The sequence below is a fragment of the Anguilla rostrata genome, chromosome 2 (genome assembly GCF_018555375.3).
Source record: "Anguilla rostrata isolate EN2019 chromosome 2, ASM1855537v3, whole genome shotgun sequence".
NCBI classification, from domain to species: Eukaryota; Metazoa; Chordata; class Actinopteri; order Anguilliformes; family Anguillidae; genus Anguilla; species Anguilla rostrata.
The window spans coordinates 53,434,815-53,461,111 of NC_057934.1; the positions used below are offsets into that span (position 1 = coordinate 53,434,815).

Below are 26,297 nucleotides of genomic sequence, written 5' to 3' on the forward strand. Positions count from 1 at the left end.
TAGAATGTCAATATAAATGTAATAATGGCATTGAAAAAAGAACATTATGATACCGCGTATTGTAATGTACCCTCAATAGAAGTAACTGCAAGGCCAGAATGCATGGAGGGAGTGAAAAAAGAGCAGAAGAATTGTGTGTGGGTGTTTGAAGCACAGCACTAAGTCTCTGATCCTAGCTTCAGATGCTCAAGCTTAACTTGAATTTCTGTGCAAATTTGACTCTTTTTCCCTACATGCATCCTGCCTTGGGTGACTTAAGTAGGTATATGATAGATGAGCGCCTGGGGTTGTGTGTCACTGAGCAGTCTGTGCCTGAGATTTAAATCCTAGTTATGTAAATCCTTGCTTGACACTTTTAATATAGTTCTATCTGTGCAGTCTGTTTTTGAGAAAAGAGTTGGTATAAATAGGCAACGCCTATCGACCTGTATATTACGCCCCAATGGATTCTTTCCCAAGTGAGCAACAATGGTTTTACGTGCTACACTGATGAGCTTGATGCAAGATTAAATCAATGCCATTTTATGGACATTTTGACTAGCCTACTAACAGCAACTTTGGAAGCCCATTACTAATTAATTCTAAATATTGTATGACTCTGTCATTAAAACCAAATCAATTCATACCCACTAGGGGTGCAACGATGTGATAACCCTACAACCCAATGCCATGATTTTTGATATATCACAAATACCCCCGCCCCCTCCACGAAGAACAAAATATATATTTATATTGTTAGATACTGTGAGATCCATAATGTTTGCATGCTATGACTTCTTGACCCATAGACATCACCAGATTCTCAGTGTCTTCTCCTGTGATGCTTTGCCAGACCAGTAGTGCAGCTATCTTATGCTTCTGCTTGTTTCAGGGGCTAGCTGCCTTAGGTTTTTCTTCACTTTCACTGGCACAACTTACCATTACCAGAGCCAGCTGCTGGCTTAAACTCTATGCCAACATGCTACCGACCATTCTTGTTTAGAGCCACCAAAAGTTTTGAGCTGGCTCTGACCATTATACCCCTAGTTACTACAATTTTATTTTTTTATTTTTTTAACCAAACAAAGTTGGCAAAAAAATGCTGTAGTGGAGGAAATATTTAGAGCAGGCTCTGGTGAGATTGGTCTTGTTTGACCAGTAATCAACAAAAAATGCTGGAATCATTTCAGCTTTGGGCATTTGTGAGCATGCCTCTGTTAATGGCTTCCATTCTCAGTGTGCTATTAAGGCAGTAGAACAGAAATAATCCCTTAGTATAACTGATTTCCAAACTAAGTGCAATGACAGCATTGATACTAGTAATGATTCATTTGAACTTTGCCTTCCCTCTAGCTCAATATACAATGCCACTGAATTAAGGTGAGCACCAGACCAGTAAAAATGGAGGTGCCTTGACTAATGGGGTGTTCTGGGTCAGCCACATTCTCCTTTCTCGTAGTTGGCAGCTAAAATGAAAGCAAAGAAGTAGCGTCCTTCTGCCATCAGCACATAATTATTTACCTGGCTGGGTCCAGAGGAGAAACATTATAGTGCCTGTAATAAAAATCGTGTCTTAATTGAAATATCAGCAGGTGTGGGTGTGAATTCAATGACTGTGGCATTTCTGCAATGCAAGTCCAAATCATGCCATTCCTACAGGCCTCCATTACTTCAGGTATTGACTTGCAAAATGTATTAAAAGACCAGAGATGAACATTAAATAACAGTATTTTAGAGGTGCCATTTTTACTTGTAAGGTCCAGTGCTACATAGTACCTAATATCAGTTAATATCAGTGTCTGTCAAAGTCATGATGTGGGTTTTCACTGAATAAATAAATAAATAAATAACAGTAAACTTAGTATGCCACTCAGATCTAAAACCAGTGTACATTGGGATGATACTGAATGTTGACTTAATGTGTTCTGTGCTTTTGCATAATGAAACATGTCTTCACTTGAAGATGGAAAATCAAGTTTTTAATCTTCATAAAAGGCTATTTTCTGCCTGTCGAGTGAACCGGGAGGAATGGCAAATGGCCTTCAATGAAACAAAATACTCTGCTTTGCCAAAGCTGACGCTGCCAACAGGAGTGAAGCATATACCATAATTAAAAGTCTAAGTAGGTTTCAGGGTTACAATAAATATAGCTTTAAATTAAGATGAATTACCTTTGGTTTTCCAGGGGCTGAGTTTGTTAATCTACGGAAGAGAAGTTTACAAAGCATGGAGTAACTGCCTCACAAATGAAAATGTATAAGGCAGGCTTCATTTCACTACAGTGTTTTCAGTGTGAATCCCCCTTCCCCACTGCATTTTTCTGCCATCAAGAAAACGGCTTTCGATTTCTCAGGGAAATTGTGTTGTATGCTAACTCCCCCACCTCCCGACCCCTCCCCCACGGTCTTCTCTGTGGGCCAACACAAGCTCTGCATTCCTTGGAGGACTTCTCATGTTTACCTCTCCACTGACTTCAGACTTGGTGTCCTCTCCTTTCCTTCGCGGTTCCTGGCAGTCGGCATGGAATTCCTGCACGTCTATCACTTTAATCAGGAATCCAGACCCACAGTCTAACAGTGCTGTACCGTGAAACGGAACGTCCAATGGGCTTCACGTTTTATTTTGATGGAGTGCAACAGAAGGGTTTTCTTCATTTAATTACATTTTTTAGAGGGGAAAGGGTAGTTCCTAAAAGTACCAAAAGGGGGCAAGCTTGCCTTCCTGGTATTTTGGACCTGCCATGCTGCTTTGCTTATACAGGGATGGCTGGGGCCATTGGAGACGACTGTCATTATAACGCCTTGGAGTAATATCGTTCTTCTGCTTTTCGTCATTAAATATTTCATATTTTAGTCCCAAGTTAAAAGAAAAGGTGCGATTTCAGAATTTCAAAAGTTTTCAGTAGTTTTGCTTAGTCATTCAGGTCCTGGGTTGGAATGGAATTCTGAACTGATTAGACCCTCTGTGTTCCACACTCCTTTTGTGCAGCCTGGTGGATATTTTGCTTCTTTAACGCTGATATGCAGAGAAACAGAATAGAATATTGTTTTATTCAAATGCAGTTTGTAAAATAAGATCCAGCACATGGCAGAATTCTTAAAATAACACTTTTATATATGGTATCTGACTGTACATTTAGATAAACTAAGAAAATGTTGAATATATGGAATGAATAAAATACCAGATTCTTAAAAAAGACCAATCCAACGTACTTGAATATGTGATGATTAAGTAGTCTGTTTAACCTATTTAACAAGCAGCCAGGACTGTGCACTTTGAGTAATTGACCTACCACCTTGTTTCAGTAACCGAAAGATGTTGACATTTGCTCCTTATGTGTTGAACATAGTTTCATTATCATCATGGTCTTATATGTGGTGAACATTGTTTCATAGGCCAATTGTGCATATTTATGCCCAGCTCTATCAAATATATTGTTTGACATTAAATGCTAAAGATACAATTTTTAGGTTTCATTTTATTAAAAAATGATATTCTATATTGCTTGTGAGGTTAAGCTACAATAAGCAACCACTTAGCCACATAACAGGAAATAAATTACCCAGGATTTTATTTGAGGATATGTCATGTCATGTCATGAAGATCAAAGTACATTAAAGATTAGTTGCTGTCTTTCAAACTAGACGGAGAATATATTCTTAGATATAATTCTATGAAAAAGGTTTTCTGTTCAGTGTGCGGTTGACCGAATTTGTTTGAGAGATACTTTTGCACATATAGGTGTTTTCAAACATGGTGGACTGGTTCACATTTTCATGTGCTTTCATGTTTATGTGGAACTGGTGTATTTTGAGACAAAAGTGATTTTGATTTCTGTTGATAATTTAATGTAAGCTAGCAAAAGATACTGTATTGTTCAGTTATTGGCTCTTTTTACTTTGTCCATATTTTCAGATGCATGCTACATATTATGCAGGAAAAATTATCAAACCTTTCCAACTTCATCTCTAAAGGCTAACCTCATCTTAACATCATCTTTAAAGGCATACTATTTAGGATTTTTTACCTTGAAAAACAGTAAAATATCCATACTCAGTCATGCATCTATGATGCACTGGCAGGCTCTGTATATGCAGAGCATGTGCTCCTCTGCCTATATTATTTCTTGTAACATGTGTTTGGGACACTTCTGGTCCTGATGCTCTTCTGTGTGGGAAGGGATGAGTGTGGCTACAGAGCGTGTGGGGTGGAGTCAGGTTTCAGTGGAGCATTTGTAACTAGCTAGCTACTGCAATGGCAGAGGTGAAGCACGAGAACAGCAAAGCGAAATGAAAAGCTGATTGGGCTTGGTCAAAAGCCTTGGAACTGCTTTTTCTCAGTGGTGATCTCTATAGAAAAATGGAGATAAAAAAATAAACATGGTAAAAAAGGGATATAAAATATGAAAATGGAGTTGAGCGGCCAGAGTTGAGGATAAAAGTGGAGACCTTGTTAGGAGCCGGGCTCGGACTGGACCCAGATGCAGGACTCAGACAGCAGTAAATGGAATTCAAAAAGGGGTTTGGAGTACAGACAGAGGGCGGTAGGAACCAGGGCAGACTTGGGACAGGGACCGTGAGGGTAGGTGCGGAGGTCCGGGATCCGGCTTGGCGTGGCGCTGAACAGGCTGTGGTAGGAACCCAGGCAGGCTTGGAGCAGGGGCTGTGAGGGTTTGTGAGGAGATCCGGGATCCGGCTTGGCGCTGAACAGAATACCTCCGGTGTCGGTGGCGGAGCTGGGCTGGAGACTGGGAGGCCGGCGAAGGACAGGCTGGATCGGGAGGTTGGAGCTGGGGAGGTAACTGGGGAGAACAGGGGAACACAGAACAAGATGCAACGCAGACAACACGTAGGTACGAAAGACAGGGGAACACTGAACAAGGTGCATGAACAAACAATCAGTGGCCAAGAGAACAGTGCAAGGTGAGGAAACCGAAGAAGGTGCAGAGAAACGGGGTACAGAAAATAGTGCTAGGCTAGGTTTTAACGCGATTGCAAGGTGTGACGCTGGGCAACAAATCAACGATCTGGCAAAGGCAGAAACAAAAAGTGTGGCTTTATAGTCTGGTGCTAATTGGAATTAATCAGGAAGGGTGTGAGGAATGCGACCTGAACGAGTGAGAAAACGGCTGAGGGCTGGAAGTCATTAGGGAGTGCCTGGGGAAAGATCACGCCCACCCTGTGGGGAAAAGCAAAGACATGGTGAGGAACAAAGCCCAAGGAACAGAAATAACCGGAACACAAGGGAAACCATATGACAACCGAAACACGGGGGCATGACAGACCTATTTGATTGTAAACACATCTGAGGTGGCTTAAAATCTAGCATAGTATGCCTTTAAAGAAAGGACCTAATGTGTAAGAACTGGAATTCAGTCAACCCCTTGCTTACTTTCTTACCTTTGACTGATTTTCAATTTCAAGGATAATTATACTTACTGTTATATAGTTCTGCTTACCTCTTCACACTTTGAATGTTTATTTGTTGATTGTGTCTCTTTTTTTCTATCTCTAAAGTCCTTGGATTAAACAGAGTCTCTCTGTCTCTCGATGCTTGGCAAGGCACAGTTAATTATCACACATAGCTAAACAGGATTCATTTTACAGGAGACCTCCTGCAGTCTGTATACTAGCAGTTTATGACCTGAAATAACCTCTCCATAGATTAGACCAGCTCCACGGCAGTTGCCTAGACAGTTGGGGCTTCTAGAGGTTCTCACTTCACTTTGCTAATTTGAACAAGGCTTTATTTTTATATTTGTAAGCAACTAAACTGTAGCATGGTTGTTAAACCTCTCCCAGGCCTAATTAGGGCAGCAATGCTAGCATTCATAGTCCGGCTTGCGTTCCTGGGTTAGAGGAGGTAGCCGTGGTGCCGCTGGCAGCCTGCTCCTGGCAGCGTCGGGGCCTTGTGGCTGCAGTATTAAGTGACTGCTGAAATTCATTGCCTGCACGGCCTTTTTATATGTCTAGGTGACAACCGGCTTTCGCATGGCATGGGCATTTGCAGCACATTAGCAAATCGTGGCATTTCATTATTCATTAGCCTGTTACCCTATCACACAGACAGGCACTCAGATGTGAAAACAGTAGCTATCCAGAGAAATTATGTGACTTTCTTTTTTTTTTAAGGATTTGTGTAACATAGTGGTAGTTAGAATTTATTTGGCAATATTTTGTTTTAACAGAATATTTATAGAACTAGGACAGTGTTTTGACATTACTCATGGAGGTTGCTTGACCTTTCGGCAATGGCATTGCCCGTTGATTTCTCTACAGATTTAAAATGAACTCCGTCTTGAAGCAAAGCATTTTATCTGTTAACCTTTTCAAGAAATATTTTCACTAGCTTTGCTTTGATATTGGATTCCCGCTGCCTCGCTGTATTGTGATATCAACAGAAGAGCTGGTCAAGTTTTTAACACTTGTCAAATAATTGTATACATTACCGTCAAAGTGTTCTTCATCCATATAAAAAGCAGCACAAAATGATTTTGAAATTGAACAAGCATAATTTGTGGTATCCGCAGTGTTACCGGTAAGACCTTTTGGCCTTGATGTGCTCAGGAGCATCATGCTGATTGAGATTACATCCAGCCTTAGAATGTCAAATGATTGGTTGTTTTGAAGTTTCAGTTTAAGGCGGTTACACACAGCCTTGATGCAGACGCCAGAATGAGGAGGTGTAATAAAGACCTTAAAAAGCACACGCTTTACTTTATTTGGGACGCTGAAAAGTGCAAAGAAGGGTCTTTCAGAATAGTTTATTTGACACTTTGACGGCTTTATGGAAGGAAACAGTAAAACCCTCTTGCCCTCCAGACTCTGATTTCTGTCTGAGAGCAAACTTAGTTGCCTCTGTGTCCTCTCATCATTGATACGTGCTCCATGTGCTTCGGAGGCCTTTTTGTGAATGTGATTCCTGGTTAACATGCCTTAGCTAAACATTGGTCTGACAAGCTTTCCTCTCAATCCCATTGCATTGCAGTGAAGGATGACTTTTTCCGAGGCTACCAAAACATTTAAAAATTCTTTGGAGAGGTGTTAGGTTTGTTGCCGTGGGATCGTCTAGTAAGACATCCATCCCAGCCATCAAACATGTTCCACACTGACAGTACGAGTTACTTCTTTTTACTGCTTTGCCAGCCCTCTTGCCTACTGCAGCCTCTCTGTTAAGCTCTGTTAAGACATAGTTGGTATCAGTAAATGAATTCTGGCCTTAATGGATACTGCTGCCTGCATAAGAAGATGTAATTCCACAGGTAATTTGGATTGGTGACATGAAGAATAGTTTTTAAATCAGACTTGGAAAGATTCTGTACTGCAAAAATACAAATTCTAACAAGAAATTGTATTTCATTCAAATACTGCTTATTTAGAAAAATATGAATACTCTGATTGTATTCAAATTTCCTTGTGTTTTCACTAAATAAAACTACTGGTCAGGACTCAGTTGTCAGTTGTTGATGTTTTATTGGGAAATTACTCCTTGCACGTTGTACTCTTTACTCTTTGTATTTTACATGAATTAATATGAAAAGAGGCTTTCATTTTTAGATGTGCATCCTTTATGCGTAACATTGACCATTTCACAGACTTTCAGCACAGTCACCATTTCAGCACCTTTATTTTACTATATATAATGGACTCATTCATAAAGATGAGAAATAAATAAATAAATAAATAAAAGAGACATAGAGCTCTATAGTATGCTCAAAGAATCAGAAACGTACATTCATTTATACTAATACAAGTGACTTGATGGCCAAGCAACTGAGGAGTATGAGCTCTTTGGATAATGACCAACAAGATGGGAAAGCTTTTAGCAAATGCCCTGACATCTGGAGCTCACAGCAGAAGCCAGCAATGGAGTGTTGCCGCAAATCATTCACATTTTTATAAATGGCTGAAATATCCATTTTGCATCCCTTTGTGTGCATTGACTTTTTATTTCCTCTACCCCCACTGTAAACTGCTCTCACACATCTACAGTTCAGTGTCCTCCGCAGAGCTGCCCTGATTCTTCTCCCTCTATGTACAAAGTGCTAGCTATTCTGTGTGTGTCCGGCTAACGACTGTGTAATGTACTGTAGATGGAGCAAGTGCTCGGAAATTGGTCTGAGCAGTGACCTACAGTGCGTGCGGGTCTCTTCATTTAAAGGTTCTTAAAAACACAGAAGTGAGTAACATCCTGTTAGAATGTTTGCTGCCTTCCATTGCCGACAATCTAAACAACATGATGGTAGGGTCTGTAGGCAGTTCAAGCAGAGAAACGCAAATAATATTTCTAAAATTTGTATTGATGATGCCAAACACTATTACTTCTAAGATGGAAATGAAGGCCCGGATGTAGAAGGCGTGGATGATTTTTGAACAAGAACAGACAATTTTTTTTTTACATGACATTCAGGCGAGCATCATTTTAAATGTGAGGTGATACCAAATGACAGTGTCTAATTCAACAGAATGCAGGTTGGCATCATCCTCTTCATAGCCTTCATGGATTTCCACTGCAAGAGAATGTTGAGGATAAAAGGATAACTTAGATAACGGAGTTCTTTAATTTCAGTTCATGTTCAGGAAAGTAAATAATGTGGCTAGCTCTTACTGGAAGTATTTTTCAAGCACACAGCTTCTGCAGGTATTTTGGTAATCCCTCTTTTCAAATAATTTCAACTGCTTTTTGTTTACCGAGTTTAATTTCCATGTGTTTACTTGCAGAAATACACAAGTGAACTGTTCATCAGCCATGTATTTGTTTTATTAAATGTAGGTAGACATTGACACCTTGCACCAACAATTAATTCACAGTTTGCAGAAAACTTGGAGGATCATTATGTCTTCACAAAGGACAGTGATTACATTCACTGCTCAGTTATTTCTTAGACTTGTTTATTATGCAACAGAAGAAAAGACATCCAAGCACCTTGAAAACGGTTTAGCCTTTATTTTTTTAAGTCTAGTTCTGTGCATGTGTGAGCGCGTATGCATATGAGTCTGTGCGTGCATGAGTGTATGTGTGTGTACACGTGTGTGTGTGTGTGTGTGTGTGTGTGTATGTGTGTGTGTGTAATCATGTGTGTGTGTGTGTGTGTGTGTGCACGCACCCATTTGTGTAAGCAGGCATGTATGTACACGTCTCACATACATTTTTTCAGATTTATTAAACCATCATTTTGAAATCCTGCCATTAAAAGTGAAGAGTTGTGCCCAGCAGTTTTCTTTATTCTGTTGTTATCAATTCAAAACCGGTGCACAGACATATAAATGTAGTCCATGGTACAGTATATTGTATTGCCCTTTAAAATAGTTGATATTTTCCACAGATTCCGTGTGGTTGACATACCTTTTGTTTCTCATGGCTCAGTGATTCCCCTTTAGCTCCCTGAATCCTGCATGCTTCCATGCAATGTACCACGCTCTTTCAGCTGGTGACAGTGCTGTGCCAGAGACTGGAATGTCCTGGTCACCTCCGCGCAGACTCCTGTGAAAATGACATAGTTTGTGTTGTGATCCTGCTGCTGAGCTCTTTTTATAGGTCCTGTATTTTATTATGGATCATAGCTGTGTATTGTGCACGCACTGTGTGCTGTTGATGGAGTATGGCATAGATATGAATTCCATGGCAGTACTAGATTCCTTTCTCCTCGGCCTCTCTCAGTCTCTATTAAGAGGAAATAATATCTTTGAAAAAAAGAGGGTAAGGACAAATGTGAAAAATAGACGTGTGACAGTTAAAGGGGTTACATTATGGAATATTTGTAATAATGAACTAAAAGAATGTAGTAATATGTGTAAATTTAAGAAAATGTTTAAAAGCATTACATTTGAAAAATACAGAAATATGGTGTGACCATCGATGAAAAATGAATGGCACTTATGATCTGTAAATGTTTGTCTATCTGTTTCTGTTTTATGCTGATGTGTTGCTTTATTTCAGTTTATTTTTGGCTGGACTGCACCAGCCCTACAAACGCAAATGTCTGTGAGTGACTGAGTAATGAGTGATGAAGTTAAACCATTGGTCGGCCGAGTCATGAATTTACACAATTGGTCGGCCGGATCATGTGTGTTAGGTCCAGCCATATACTAGATTTTAACCTGGTCTTGTTTTGGTTTGTTTTGTTAAACTGCTATTTTGGGCCGAGTAAGCGTAATGTTTGTATTAAGGGTAGGCACATTAAGCTCAGGCTTCAGCCTATACCTTTTTTTTCGGTCAGAGAATATTATGTTTTGATTTTGGTTTATTTTTGATACAATGATTTGGTATTATTTATCAATTTTTTCATAAATGTATGGTAAAATTGTTGTTAAGACCGAAAAAAATAAAACTAAACTAAAATAAAACTAAACTTGCAGTCTGCAGTATTGTGTGCACTACAGCAACGTCTTTTCCAGCCACTCTGGCATGATGTCCTGCGAGGATGTCTTGCGAGGACTTACGGGGGTGGCAGTGTAGTATAATGGGTAAGGAGCTGGTTTTGTAACCTAAAGGTCACAGGTTTGATTCCCAGGTAGGGCTCTGCCAGTGAAACCCTTTGAGCAAGGTACCTAACCTACTTTGCTTCCGTACATATCCAGCTGTATAAATAGATGCAATGTAAATGCTATCTAAAAAGTTGTGTTAGTCCCTCGGGATACTTGAGCATCTGCTAAATGCCTGTGATGTAATGTAATGTAATGACAAAGTTGGCACCTATTTTAAGATGAGGTTTTGTTGCAACCACAGGTTGAGTCCTTAAAGGACATTTTGATGGTTTAGTAAATGTTCTCCTGCCTGGGAAAGAAGGACCCTCATCACCCTTCTCAGGAAATAATTAGCTAGCTATTCAAATACATTAGCAAATAACAGTTAAGAAGATGAACAATGAAACTGCCATGGTTTATTCATGACCCAGCTCCTGTCGGAGAGGTGGCACTCACGATGTGAGACAGTGACCGTGCTAAGTGTGTGAAAACAGCAGTATGACCTCAGTCTCGGCTGGAGTTCCATGGGGAGGATCCAGGGTCTTAGGGGAGACTCCGGGCCCACAGAGCGAGCACTGTTGTCACTTATGTAAAGGCACAATCCAAGTGTGGGAGCACAAGCTGGGAGCTGTTTGACTGGGAGGCAGCCATTCCCCCAGTAAATGCCACTGGCACCCTCCTAGCCCACTTCCTGTTTTTTCTCTTTTTTTCTGTCTGGATGTGTCCATCATGTGGCCATTGAAGACTTTTTGTCTTTCTTTATATGATGGGAAAGTTCCCTGCCCCTCATTTTGCCCATGTTAGTTTAAAGATGTGTGTTCCTGGAGACCCTGCGCTCTGAACTTCACGCACTTATTGTGGGTGAAATACCTGTGCTTATAAACTGTGGTATCTCTGTTCTTCACCTAGCCTTTCTTTAGCCAACCTGTCAAAAAATAAGTTTTGATTAAATGTGATTGGACAGTATTATTAATCTTAGTCACAAATCCAATAAAGGTTTAATCTTGTTTTGTACTAAACTGACTATACTTCTCTTTGCCAAACTAAATAAATTATACTTTTCTGCGATTCTTACAGACTGCAGTAGAAATTGCCGATAACCTACAGTCAAAGAGGCATAATGGCTCACCAGCTGCCATTTGCTATTTGTGCCTTTACAGTGCTGAATGTATTATCAAAGATTAACAGTCTCATAATGTGCTTGTGGATCTCCCACAAACAGGAGCGATTGGGCGATCTGAAATGACATCACATAACTAATGATGAGCCATTCAGTGGATATGTGACCCTTTTTCTACACTGCAACGTGTTCTGTGCAAAATCAATTATTGTGAATGTATTTTATACTCCATTAGGGTACATATGCCCTCATTATTCCTATTCACAAATATTTTAAGAAGAATTAAATGATTTAAAATTAGTGGCTCTTGTTGTGCATTAAATGTTTTTTTTAGTGGGGAAAAATCCACTTCACATTCCAATACACACACATTTTCAGATGATTTCTGAATGCCACTGTGTATCTCAGAATGTTTTGTATGTGGCCTTTATAACCGGAATATCATCAGAATTTCATTCTTTGTAGCATCTTTGTAGCTTCCTTTATTTGGATTTTTTTTTCTTGTAAGAGAAGTTTCTGTCAGTTAATGAGTTCTACATCACTTCTGTTAGTTTCTGTGCCATATTTTATAACTGTGTAGTTGATTGATAGTTATTTGCCTACCATTCTGAGCGTTTTACCAGAATACTTGGGTTAACATGCCAAATTCCATGTAATATAGAATATTTAATGATCGGAGTGCTCCAGGACCTCCATTTAAAATCTCTTCTGAAAGACAGCAGTTCAAGGAACACAGTGTACCCGTCATTGCATTTGGAACGCAGTTCATTTGGGTTTGAGGAAATAGCGCCCCCTATCAGTTGTTGAACACCATTTCAGGAAGAATGTTTTCACTAGGCATTCACAGGAGGTCTCCCATCCTTTTAATAGCTAATACCGGCCAGACAAGGTTTCAGCTGTTTTGCATGAGAAGGCTGCACTGTGGGACACTCATTTGTACAACAGGATATTTAAATGAGGTGTGTTTGAATTCTTTTTCTGAACTGAACTCAGATCTCCTGCACAAGCAAAACAAAAAGTGTTTTCAATAAGGATTATGCTATTTTGTAGATTGTTTGACCAAATGTCAATGTCAAGGATCCCTACTGTATCCTGTAACTATGCCTGATTATTTTGCTTATTTTAGGTGTGTGGTGTGTTCTTTCTTATTCAGTAAGGACAATGTGAGCAGTTGTCAGATCAGAAAACTGTGACCCTCACTGGGAGATTGCTGTCACTTACTCCATCCGCATTGACAGTTTACTGGATGCTTTCCCTTTGAAAGGATATTTTTGATCTAACCCCTTGGCTTTAACATGTCTTTTGGTGTCTTGTTCATGTAATCATTGTAATGGATGTGAGGAGGTTATGACTTTATTTGGTGTATGATACAATCTAATAGCCTAAAGATGTCAGTTTGGCTTTGAAAGCTGCTGATAAAATAATCATTTTTGTGGCTGGTTCCCCTATAAGCATTCGTGTTGATACATATGTAATTACAGACCATAACATTCTCTGAAAATTCCTGCCAGCCTCCCCAACCTTTTCACAGTATTATTCTCAAGCCATAATTATATTAGAAAAATAGGGTTATGACATGTTCAGGGAATCCATGGGAAACTGAGCTAACTAGCTGAGCTTCTTTTAGAAAGGATCAAACAAACACAGTACATGCAAGAATAATAATAATAATAATGGCACAACTGTTAGCTTTTTATCATTTACAGATTACAACTAATTATTTTCAAAGTGACCATTTGCTTTAAGTTTCTTGAACTTCTTGAATATTCCTTGAATATTTACAAACTGAACCATTGCCCTGCTGAAGCCATATAAGGCATATATCTTCACGCTGAAAGATTTTTGTGAAACTCAAATTTATGCTAATGAAGGATGGTTTCGAACTCTGCTAACCTATACACACAAATGCAGATTGCTAAATTATGATAGCTGCCATACCTCATAGTAGCTAAAATAATGTCTTGTGATAGGTTCATAGAATGTGTAGTATTTCACCTATCATCGCAGTCTTGTTTAAAAGCTAGACTGTATTCAGTACGCACAGCATTACCAGTCTTTGCTTGTTGAAGGCTGTTGGTTTGATGTGTATAAGACTTCATGGAAAAGGCCAGCCTGACTTTTTTTGGACTGGAAAAGATTTTTGTGTACTGCCAATGCGGCTTTCAGCTTCAACTAGATTGAAAGAGCTGTTGTTCAGGTTGCAAAGGGGTTGATAATTGTTCGTGGTAACTTTTGTGTTGTCCTGCCATGGCTTTCTTGACACTAGGAAACTTGGCTCACAATACAATTTTACACTACAAAGGGTTATTGGAACGGAAAGAGTGCCCAGCTTTAAGAGTATTTGTGATCTTTCAAGAATATTGTGCCTTTGTTGTTCAATAATAGTCTGAGAATGATGTTAATACTAGAGAACTTGACAAGTGACAAGTTGAAATTGCCCAGTGTAAGTGTTTCAGTGAGAGTTTTGTGCCAGTTTATTTGACAGGCTTTCTTTATTTAGAATGAAAGGCTGCTGCATTGAGTTTAGTGATTAATTGCAGGAATTTGGCCCAGTGCATTACTTGATGACCATTATGGTTTGTGTGATTTTAGCCCTTTGTAGAAGGAAAGGAAACTTTTTAATTTCTTTCCCCAACTTAGTTTTCCTTTGCTAGACTTACCTACAAACTAAAGGGGGAAGTGATACTGTCCTAAATACAGAAGTGACAGTTAAAAAAGGATAGAGTGTCTTGGTAGTGAAATAAATCAATGTTTTGCTTTCTTTCCAATAGTTAATTGGTCAAGTAAACACCTGCATCTGACAGGCTGGGCAGTCTGAGGCCTGCGCGTTAACAAAAAGTGGTGCTGCTAATATATTGGCTTATCCTGAATGAAGTGTTTTACCAATGAGTTCAATGCCTTTCAGACCCTCAGCTGGCAGAATTCCCAGAGTAAATAGCCAAACACTATTTTCCTCATATTAGCTAGTTTAGTGGTTTAGTAGACACAGTACAGTACTCACCCTGTCACAAAAAATAGTTTTCTTTCCAGAAATCTCAACACAGTTTTGCTTAATTCTTAACTCCTGCAAGTACTGTATATGCGCTTTTGGTAACGACAATTGACTGGGATCCTGGCAAGGGTCCGCGCTTTTAGTAAATCTAATCACGATTGATTTCCTCACATATTTGTCTGCATGAGCCCTGTACTTTAACTTCTGAACTACTCTTTCACTTTTTTCCCATTTTCTCTCTCTTTTTTCTTTTTCTTTCTTTTTTTTTTTTTTTACAAATTGTGCTTCTTTTCAGACAGTGTTGTGATGACTTTTTCCTGGACTTACAGGCACTCTGCTTTCCAGACGCACAGCATTGTGTGTATGAACAGAAAAAGGTTACTACGTTGATTAGGCTGTTGCTATCCCTGTCTGAAGCAATAACTTATATTTTAGGAAGTGAACTGGAAGCTGTCGCTTCAGAGGTTTTGAATTAGCTGAGGTAGTCCACTGACATTAAGGAGCAGGCACATAGAGGGCAACTGTCGACTGTTTCATAAACAGAAGATAGAAACTGACATTCAGAACTAATATACAATCTGTGGAATGCGTTTGCCACATACCTATACGAAAAAAAAACAGCATCTGTCTGTTATATGAAAGTGCTGCAGAGGTACTCCCTCTGCCAACCAATGGTTTTCATACTGTCATGGAAACATTTAATTTGTAAATTTCAGATTTCAAAATAAAACAAAAGAAACAAATAAAGTAAATATGGGTGAAATGTTGTCTACTAGCAGTTGTACGGGATAAAATATTCTAGTTTCAGTGAGTCGCTTGGCAGGCTATAAATTTTGAAATATTTATGAAGTTCTTTGTGGCAGCATAGAAATCTAACCTAGTAGTGGCCAATGCAGAAAAGCAAGCTCAACAAATTATTAATGAGGTAGAAATTGGCAGCCACACTAAAGAGGAGCTTGACAGGGAATGATTTAGGCTTTCAAAAAGCCAAGGATCGCTGCACCACTGGTTTTGAACCATTGGCCGGGTCTCGAAGGGTCATGTGCATCGACTTCAGTTCCCCGTCCTTATGCTGCTGTACTTTCATCAGAAACACAAGATCATTTATGTGGTGTCTGTTTGCGAGCATCCAATAATATAGCAGCCAACTGAAAAAGGGAATACCATTCTCTCCTGTCTCATTACAGAGGCAATTGGTGATTTCGCTATACTGTTGCATGAGTTCAGGTAGTCCCTGGAAGAAGTAGCCTACATTTCTCTGTCTGCATTTGTTTTATAAATATTATAGATAATATAATGTGTAGGTGTATTGAATCTGCCATGTAAATATTCAAGGTGTATTGGCATGGTGTATTATTTGTTAATTGCATAGGCTATTACTGTTTGTCTTTTTTAAGAGGACCAGTGATTTGGAATAATGTGGAAATGTAATGGTGTACCATTCACAAGGCAATACCTCTTAGAGGCATGCTTAATGTAATTAATCTGTAATTCTATTACTTTTAAACACTGTACTGAAGACGCTGGTACTTTAGAGTATTATTTCCTGACATAGTGTTATGAAATATGCAGTGATATAATATAATCATGGATGCTTACCTTAGTATAATAATTTTACTGAAGCCACACAGCAGTGTTACAAGAAATAATTTAAAGAATGTTTAAGAAATAGTTATCCATGCGCATTCCGTTTATCACTGCAAATTATCAGCATGAACACCACACACACATTTCTGGCAAAAATCATAACCATTTTTGTTCTTTCTTCGGCCCTTGTCGGAAGCACCCCACTATTACTTTTTAATGTCTGTTTTAATGCATCCTAACAACCTAAATCTCCTGCCACACAGAATATCAGAGTCTGAAATCTGCAAACAGCAGTTATGGGGGCCTCACACAATTACATGTTCCATTACCATTGACCTCGATACTGTTGTATAGCTCTTTATGCTAATAACAACCATCAGTGCTTTTACTAACAACAGTCTGATAATTGATTATGCATATTTTAAAATATTACGATGTCATCAAGGACTGGATATGAATCATTTTACTGCGCAACTTGTACTTGCTGTCCTTGTTGCACATTGTCTTTTCCATTTCTCCCCCATTTACAGTATGGCTGAATACCGCTTTTTCTGGGAAAGTAATGTTCTCTGTGGTAAGCTATCTTCAGCCTCAGGGTCCTGTGTCCTTTTCCATTTAGTTTGTGGCTGTCTTTATCCTGCTGTTGATCTCTAGGTATTTTGTAGTTCTTGCTTGTATCTTTCTTCTGTATTACACCGATCAGCCACAACATTAAAACCTCTTGCTTAATATTGTGTAGGCCCCCCTCGTGCTGCCAAAACAGCTCTGACCTGTCGAGAGTTTTTAAAATCATGTTGAAATAATTCACCCTCCAACAATATCTTAGCTTTTCATAGCCCTGTAGCAACTAATAATGTAATAAACTACCAATAGTGTAATAACTCCCAATTATGTAATCCATTTCAAATTTTTTTATGTAATAAAAGCCAATACTGTAATAAGTAGTATTAGTGTACTTTATTGAACCCCTGGGGGAATTTGCACTTTTGCTGCATCAAAGACAACAAAGTAACACAATCAGATACAAATTTACAGTAGATTCAAAATATCAGATACAAATATACAGTAGATACAAATATATACAGAAATCCAAATATACCAGAGGACACCTTCAGAGGTCCATGCCTCGACGGGTCAGAGCTGTTTTGGCGGCACGAGGGGGACCTACACAATATTAGGTAGGTGGTTTTAATGTTGTGGCTGATCGGTGTATATCGTGCTGATGTCATCGGTGTGGGTCATGTGGTCAGTAGGCAGATGGATCACCAACGGAGTTCTGGGCTGTAACGAGATGGAGGTCAGGGAGCAGACATGGGAAGGGTTACCAACACGGGGTTCACAAAACCTCAAAGAGGCTGGCAGTGGCAGCTCATAATCAGAACCAGTGCCCATACACATCCGCAGAAGTGGCCATTTTCTGAGCGTATCCCTTCAACAACTGTGATTTGATCTCTTCAGGTTATTTGAAAAGGAAGTGTTTAATTATAAAAGATTACTGGAGTATGCTACAAAGATGTTGGAGTATTTAACATCTTGAAATTAAAGTGCTAGGAGCGGGTTTCATAGTTCTGAAATTTCTTGAGATTGATGCGAGTGTTATCTTCATTGAAGAAACATATGTATGAATTGAGAATGCAAGAAAAAGATGAATGGCCTCATTTGCAGTTTCAAAGGAATATTTGGCAGTGTAGCCTACATCAATGCATCACTTGGTAATTACAAAACCAAAAATGGGAATGACTATCACTGGTGTAACAAGCAGGACTTAATCTTTGCTTGGAATATTGTCACTTACTCAGTCATCATGGCAAGATGCATTATTCAAAAAATCATGGGATGTGGATCAGCTAGATTGCTGTATATTTTATTTTCTTTAACAATAGTTTCTTCAGTTACCCTCTTGTGTTGTAAATAGGCATTCCTTTCATATAAATGATTGGTCACAAATATGTATGTAATGATGATACATTGTGTTACCCCAGTGACAGTGTAGACCCCCTGTTATTCAAGCTACGTAACTGTTGCAATAGTTCCATCCCTCAATCCCTGTTTTCTTTTTCTTGTGTAGGTTTCCGATACTGTGTTGGTTCACATGTAAAAGCTGTCTTTGTACCAGATTCTTTGTGAATGGTTAAAGCTGTTTATTTTCAACATGTTTAATCATGTAAACCTTTTTCTTTTTAGAGTCTTGGCTCAACCGGGAGATACGAAACACGAAAAAAGTAAGTTGTTTTCAGTTTCAGTCTTTTCAAACATGTTTTCAGCTTGAAAGTGTTTCTTCGTCAGACATGCCTCTGTATTGTTTTGCTTTTTTTTTTTTTTTTTTTTTTTTTTCAACTGTCGTATTGTAATGTTCATATCTGACCTAGGATAAAAAAAAATGATACTTTGTGTCAAAGGCATCCTTCTCCTGAAAGCAAGTGCGGTAATGGCAACTGATTCATACAAATGAAAATTACCTGATTTTCTTACTTTCTATTTCATCCTGCCATTCTCAGATGCAGAATATCATTTTTTCCCATAATGGTCTTGTCCTTGGGGTTTTGATCAGGCCAGCGTTTCATTACAGAGTTATTTTCAGCATTCATCAGTTATCAAACCCCATACAAGATTATCAAAAGTGCTTGTCACCCTGGTATACATTCGTTTTCAGTTTTGTGACAGCTTCCTTGATCTGAAATCAGATCCAGACTGTGCAGTACCCACCGTGGGCAGCATCCACAGAGACTCACCTCAGGTGTCGCGTTGCCCCAGGAAGGAGAGAGTGTTTTTCGGTCAGGAGGGTGTGCCCTGTCTCGTTGCACACGAGTGACCCCTCCAGTTTGTATCTCTTCCAATCTAATCAGAAAATTCAGCTGAGAAAAACATGAAAGACTCAAAACCTTCAGATTTTTTTTTTTGGGTGGGGGAGGGGGTAGGGGTGCAAGACAGTAACAACATGTCTGCTCTGAGAAGAGAACTGAGCATATGCTGTCAAAACAACATTGACATTTTAGCTTATCCCAGGGTTCACTTCACTGCACTCAAAATGACTGCTTTAGCTGGACCTGCCATTGGAGTTTTGACGGTCATGTTCAGAAGGCCTGTTTGCTATCGTCTTACTATTTAATTAATGCTCTTCAGGTCTTTGTTATAACTAATAACTGGATACTGTCCACTAAAAATAGTGCAAAAATATATGTGAATAGCTTAAAATTCTAACTGTAATACAAAAATGTAGATTCTAAGCCATTTTCAAAAGCTATATTATACCAGAAGGCAGAAAAAAATAATGAAGAGTACTTTTCACATGTGGTGCTTGGCCCATGACAATGTCCAGAAGTCAATAACTAATTAATAAATAATAAAAAGCACTTCTAGGATGGATGGATTTGTATTATAATACAACAATTTTGCGTGGAGTGAACTGTGAAGTGGAATTGAATTACAATTCATAACAGCAGTAAAAATGTTTCGTCCACTATGTGTATGGAAAAAACATACAGTGATGTTGAATCTGTCTGTAAAGTTTTTTAAAAGTGTACAATACTGATCATGTCAAAAGAGCAAATTCAGCAAATCCACAGACATTGAATGGCTGAATTCTGGCTTATTTTAAACAGGACATGTAGATGCTGTATCACATATTTGCATTGTGATCCTGCCAACACCATGTTCCTGCCAACACTGATAGAACTACTCTTTATTGCAGTCTTTCCCGTACCTGTCCATAGATTTCAGTCTCATGACCGCCACATCAAACTGGTGGCAAAGTGTGTAAACACATTTGTGAAAGTGGTCATTGCCACTATTATATTCATATTGATGTAAATTCAGCATAAATACTGTATATTAATTAACATTCAATGGGCATGCCTGCTTGCGGGTTGTACAGAATTCTCATACTGTGCTACTTAGGCATGAACATTATCCTTGATTAAACAGTCTAGTCCACTACATATCATTTTATTTATCAGAAAAGAGTCATATCACTCACTGACTGTGGGTGCCTGTGTGCTCTGTTGGGAGAAACCAATGCTGCAGTGCCAAGAGGACCCTGGCCGATTTCTCTGATGGAACAAAGCCAGTTTGTCACACTGCTACAGATTCTCAGTCCTGACTGGCTACGTGGATTGAATGACACAACTCACTCATGGGTGGGCCTTGTAGGAGGAACATAATAAGTACATTCTAGGGGTTCTTGGGTTTCAGTAGGCCATCTTAAGAATAAGTCATCCTTCATTTGTCACACACTCCCTTCATTTGTTAGTCAGTTTGTAGTACTGCTGTAATGAACCTTGTTACCAAGAAATTATACATCAAATATGATATTATACACGTAAAATGTATTCCGCATCCCCCATCTTACCTAATGTTCTTCCTCACCTCCTAATGGTTTCCACCTGTTAATCATTAGCTTAATGATTGTGATGTTACCAGCTGTTTATCAGAGATAGGCTGAATACAGGAGTAAGTCATAACAGCTTTGCCACTTGGGCTCATGCAAAGTAGTAATCACAAACCATCGGGTATTGAAAATCACAGGAAGGTTGTATGAAGTCTGCATGATCATCACTCTTGATTAAATTATGCAGCCATAAATCTGCTACATTATTTAAATTTTCAGACCAAGTGGAATACCTGCAATTTAGTGGAAGGCCATTTGGATTCCAGTCGACAAGGCTTTTGTTTAAGAGCCCGCTATGGGCAGTGTAGCGGGGGGCAAGTCTTTCCTCAATCACTAAAAAAAAATGAATCAATTATTGGAGCAATTCCATCAATAGATTTATGCAGTGCAATAGCTAATCCATCTGCCTGTTCATTGGTAGACATAGAGCCAGATGAAGTCTCTGAATTAAAGTATACACGCAACACATCAAAGAGGTTTGTTCATCTACTGTCATCTGTATTTTCAAAGTGGGGGTTAAAGTCACCTGATACCACCACTTAGTTGTAGTTTTCAGCTAAGTGGGAAGTTTTTTTTTTTTTTTTAATTTATGAATAATGTTGCTTTTACAATTGTATAATCTTCAACTCAGTTCAGTTAAAATTAAAAATTAATTTAGGATTTCCCTGATGCTTGTTGCTAACCTTTCTGAAGTGTAGCTAGCTAGCTAGCAGCCAGCACTGGCATATGTGACCTTAATGATGGACTAGACGCCTACCTAGCCACCTGCTTAACTAGTAGCTACCTACAGTAGCTAGTGTGTGGATGTTTATAACAGCAGTAACCAGCAAACTTCTGTACTGTTAACTTATAATTAAAAGTACAAATACTGAACAATAGATAGCTAGCCAGTGACATTAACTAGCTGTAGTTAAAACTTGACTACAGTAAACCCGCTAGTTACTAGCAGTTTCCACTTGAACTCACGACCCATAACGTTATGCTTAGCTAATGTTACCTAGCTAGTGAACGATAGACCTGTTGGACCCAGTTCTGGACCGATGTTGGACTGGGGGAATCCCCTCAGAACCGCTGTCGATGCTGGTAAATCCCCTTGTCAGATCAGACAGTCACAGACATGCAAATTCATCACGAACTCCCAGTAAATTTCTTCCATCACTTACTCATTAAATTGTCCAGACGGGACCAGAAACCTGACACATACAAATATTTTGACACATCTGTACATTCTGCTCAAAAACCAGACTCTGGCATCACTTATATAACGACGTTAGTATGAGCACTGAGTCGAGGAAGGATTACTATTCAACGAGCATTCAAAAGAAAAATGGTCACTTCAGACGGGTAATAATGGGGGAACACGATTTATGGCAACGTTATCATTTTCTTTGTCGTCACCAATCATAAAATTCACCTAACTAAGCTATTGAACCAAAATACGTTTGCAACATAGAAATTCCAAGTTACTCACAAGGACTGTCTAAACCTGCCATTAAAAGTATTGGTATCAAAATGAGGCCAAGTTACAATAAACAGTGGCTATCTTAGCTCACTGAAATTACATAAGCTCTATTCCAAAGCAATGCTACCCAATGTTTTTTTTTTGCCCTGTGTTTTTCATCTTCTGAAGAGAATGTGGTCATTCAAGCTTTAGGCTGTGTGTCACATGGAAGTGTCAAATGCCAATGAAAGGCATACCACTAACAGTTGACTGGGGCAGCTCTAGCAGGGCAGAAATTTGACAAGCTGACTTGTCAGAAAGGGGCCATCCTATGACAGTGCCGCCGTGTTGAAAGTCACTGAGCTCTTCAGCATGACCCATTCTCCTGCCATTGTTTGTCTATGGAGATTTCATGGCTGTATGGTTGATTTTATGCACCTTTTAGCAATGGGTATGGCTGAAGTAGCTGATCCCACTAATTAGAATGGGTATCCACCTATTTTTGGCCATGCAGTGTATATTGTTGACTTGCCATGTGTGGAATATTTAGTGTATTGCTTGGCCACAATGACAAGGTGTATCATTAAAATGTAGATCTGCTATAGGTCATATTCACACTAACCGCAGTATGACTGAAGCAAGTTTCAGTGAGTGTTTTCTTTCTAACTTCCACTACATCAAGACAATGAAACATGAAAAATAAACGCTGCCATGGCGGCAGTTCCTGCGCGCCGTGGGGAGAAGACTGTTATGGCCACATTGGTGCTTAAGTGATAATCTTATGTAAAATAAATTTTTAGAAAAAAAGTGTTATGGCCACATTTTAGGCTAAGTGATAGGCTTATGTTCAATGATAAAAAGAAATGTATTTGGAATGCTATTGATTTCTAATGCCCCCTTTTGATATTTATATTCAATGCTTTACTCATGTGCCACAATAATGTAATGTTTTTGAGTTGAAATATGTTCATTTGGGGGCTTTTCCAAGCAAATATTGATATATGCATTTAATTGCGATTAATTCAATTAATTATTCAGCATATCATGTAATTAATTCGGTTAAGTATTTTAATTGATTGACAGCCCTAATAAGAATATAAATGTAATTTTTATCTAAAAGTGTATGCTACTTCTTATAGCTGAATAGCATGCATGTCTTGTGTCTTATGTAGCACCTTTCATAAAATCACATTCTCACCAAGGTTTCTTGTTCCATATGAAATGAAGGCCATGAAACAGAGCTGTGAAGGTACAGTGAAAGCAGGGTCGACGTCCTGATAAAAAAACAAGCTCTCAGCTGTCACGCCTAATAAAATCTCAGTGCATTTAATTTCAGTTGAATTAATTACATATGAAAGGTATTAAAACAATATCTGCATGCATTTCAGGTTTTCCTGTGAATGAGGGGGGAGTTATCATGCATCATCATGTCTTGAATTTCTATGTGGCAGTATGGCGTAGATATGTCTCTTAATATTTATTTCCTGGTATCATTCCATCCTGCACATAGTGATTGTATTGAAATGATGTATTGTTTTTACTTTTCATATAATGTTAGCTCCACAGTATTTTTCAGTCATGTTACCTGCCGTCTGAAATATAATTTTAATTTTAAAATATGTTAATAACCATGTTACCATGGCAATTAATTTTCTCAGAAGTTGAGAATGTGTCCTATTAAGAAAATAACTTAGTTGTTAGGCCAAGCTTTTTAATCTGCTTGGCTGCTCTTGTTACAGACGTTGTTTAGTGAAATGAACTGTGAATCCCTGGAGATAAGACGTTTTTGGAAGTTATTGTCATTTCTTGTATAGACATAATTTAAGCTTTACGTAATACTCAGTTTTCATAACTCACTGTAGTTTGCTTTCTTTATGGACAAAATATGCTTGTGAACACCGGGATAGTATCCTTTCAAAATGAAAACTGCATTTCTCTAGGTGAGAATGAGAATAGTGTGATAATTTACACAAAATGTGCTTTCTTTTAAAAATTTGAGGTATTTAGTGTTATCTACATGTGGATACAGAGGCATTTGTTATGAAACAACACTGACGCAACATAAGCAATAATATAAATATTTCACAGAAATTACATTGAAACAAAGCTTCAAAGCAAACTTAAGCTTAATTGAAAAGTTTAAACACAATATAGGCTAATTAGAATGTTTATTTGTCATAGTTAGCATTTTATCTACAATAGAGCCATGGGATTATGGACTGTGACTAGGTTGCTAATGTAATTAAGCAAGTATTCTTTATGGAATTTTTTTTTTTGTATTCACAGTTCCTTTACTTTGTGATTATATCTCAACCGTTTCTGTTAGCAGAAGCATAGGAATGGCCATTTTAACATTACTTGAACACGTTGAATTTAAACTTTTCCCCCAACACTTTTTTGTTATATAGTCATAGAGACATTTTTACTGGAGACCTTATTTTATTTATTTTTTAAATGGGGCTCTAATTTTCTCATTTCAAATTATAATTAAAAAATATTCATGTTTTAATTCAGACGAAGACGAATAGATAAGTGGAATATTTGGTACAGCAGCTGGTTTAAAAACAATAAAAACAGGATTATTTGAGCAATATTGCTTTCTTTTGGAGGCAAAGGGACCAGTTTCAGCTCATTTCTTGTTTTCTTGTTTTAAAACGTATCTAACCATAATGACTGTGCTTTACACGCAGTCATCATGCACGATGTCCTGGTAATCACATGTTCATGTTTCACATCGAGGCAGCCCTCGCTGTGTTGGGTCTGTGGCAGGATCCATTACATGGGAGAAGCTCTGCGGCCCTCGTTCGCTCACGGTCTCCCCTGCCGCACGGCCGGGGAAAGAGACGGAGATGCTGAGACCCGGAGACGCCCTCCCCGGTGTCCCGCTGTGTGTTTAAGCGGTGTCCCTTGACCCGCGCTCATTTGTCATAGTGTACCAGTACCTGCTGCTCGGCCGTCTCAGTCTCCTGGACGGGGGGAGGAGGGGGTGGGGGGGGGTTGGCAGCTCCAGGCGCTGGAGCCCCTCCGTGGGACAGTAAATAAGCAAAGATTGACCCCGCTGGCCGCAACTGTATCTGCCGGGCTACTGATCAAAGGGCCGGCAGTGGGGGAGGAGCGCTGGGAGCGGGGGCGGGAGGCACGTCTGCAAGACTGGGCTCCATAATGAGAAATTGGCATTGGATTACTGATGTAGCTGGATGGTCTGAGGCAGCTTTCAAGGAAAGAGCAGTTGGGTAAATCTTATCTGCTTGATGGGAAGGGGAGAGATGGAGCAGTCCGTATGCCTTGCTCGTCACTCCGCTCCCTTTGGTGCCACTCGATACTTTATTTTCGGTTGCTCTTTTTTGATAACCTTTCACCTCGCCGTTTCGCTGCACAACCTGAAGCGTCTCCGGTTTTGGTTGTGGCCCAGCGGACCACGGATGCCTGAAGACTTGATGAGAAAAATGGATGGTTCTTAGATAAACACACAGCTCTCATCTCAGACGAGCAAAGGCCCATTTAACGTAGAGTATGGGGAGTGTTCTAGGAAATGTGCCAAATTGAACATAAGTTAATGAAGGTATGTTTGGTTTAATGAAAGGGGAATTTAGTTCTATGCACATTGATATGTCCCTCACATCTTAAACGAACAAACCTCAAGATGATGAAGATGATGATTATTATTATTGTTATTATTATTATTATTATTATTTGTTGTAGTAGTATTTTATTAATTGTATTATTGTTAAAGTATTAGATCCTACTATGGCGATAAAATGGTATTAAATGGAATCCATATTTCCGTTCTTTTTCAAAACTTAAGAGAGTTAAGAGAATCACAATGCTGTAGATTTAAATGCTTTTTCTGATGATGGGTTTGCAAGTTAAAGTGTATTTAGGGTCGAATAATAACGCCGCATAGCTTGTCAAAAGGTAAGCGCAGTGCTACTCCAGTGGAGGCGTGTTTATTGTTTGGTTGTGCTTTGTAATGTGTGGCCATGGGCCATCACGAGAAGAGCAGAAAACGTCCCTGCAGCAGGAAGAAGCCTTTTCACTGAGTCGTGACCGTGGATGTCTTTACGGCTACACGTGCGTGCACCCACACACGCACACGCACGCACGCACTCACGCACGCACACATTTGCACACCCCCCTCCTCCCTTTCTTGGCAGACGGACAATCAGACAAAAAAAGATTCAGACATGCATACATGAACGCACAGACCCCAGTGCAGGGCTATGAACAGTACATATAAGGCACCATTTCTTATCTCTGCATTCTCTCTGTGTCTCTCTCTTTCTGTCTTGCTCTTGCTCTGTTTCTCTCAACGGCAGTCTTTTCAA

At 39.1% G+C, this 26,297-nt stretch overlaps 1 protein-coding gene across 2 annotated transcripts in view; it reads left to right on the forward strand.

The window, feature by feature from the left end:
• ankfn1a (ankyrin repeat and fibronectin type III domain containing 1a) overlaps window positions 1–26,297 on the forward strand; it is a 128,531-nt gene that overhangs the window by 36,380 nt on the left and 65,854 nt on the right. For both annotated transcript variants that reach the window (XM_064323083.1, XM_064323084.1), the window contains exon 6: window positions 18,329–18,366. In XM_064323083.1, coding sequence (XP_064179153.1) covers window positions 18,329–18,366 — 38 coding nt within the window. The remainder of the gene's footprint in view (window positions 1–18,328; window positions 18,367–26,297) is intronic.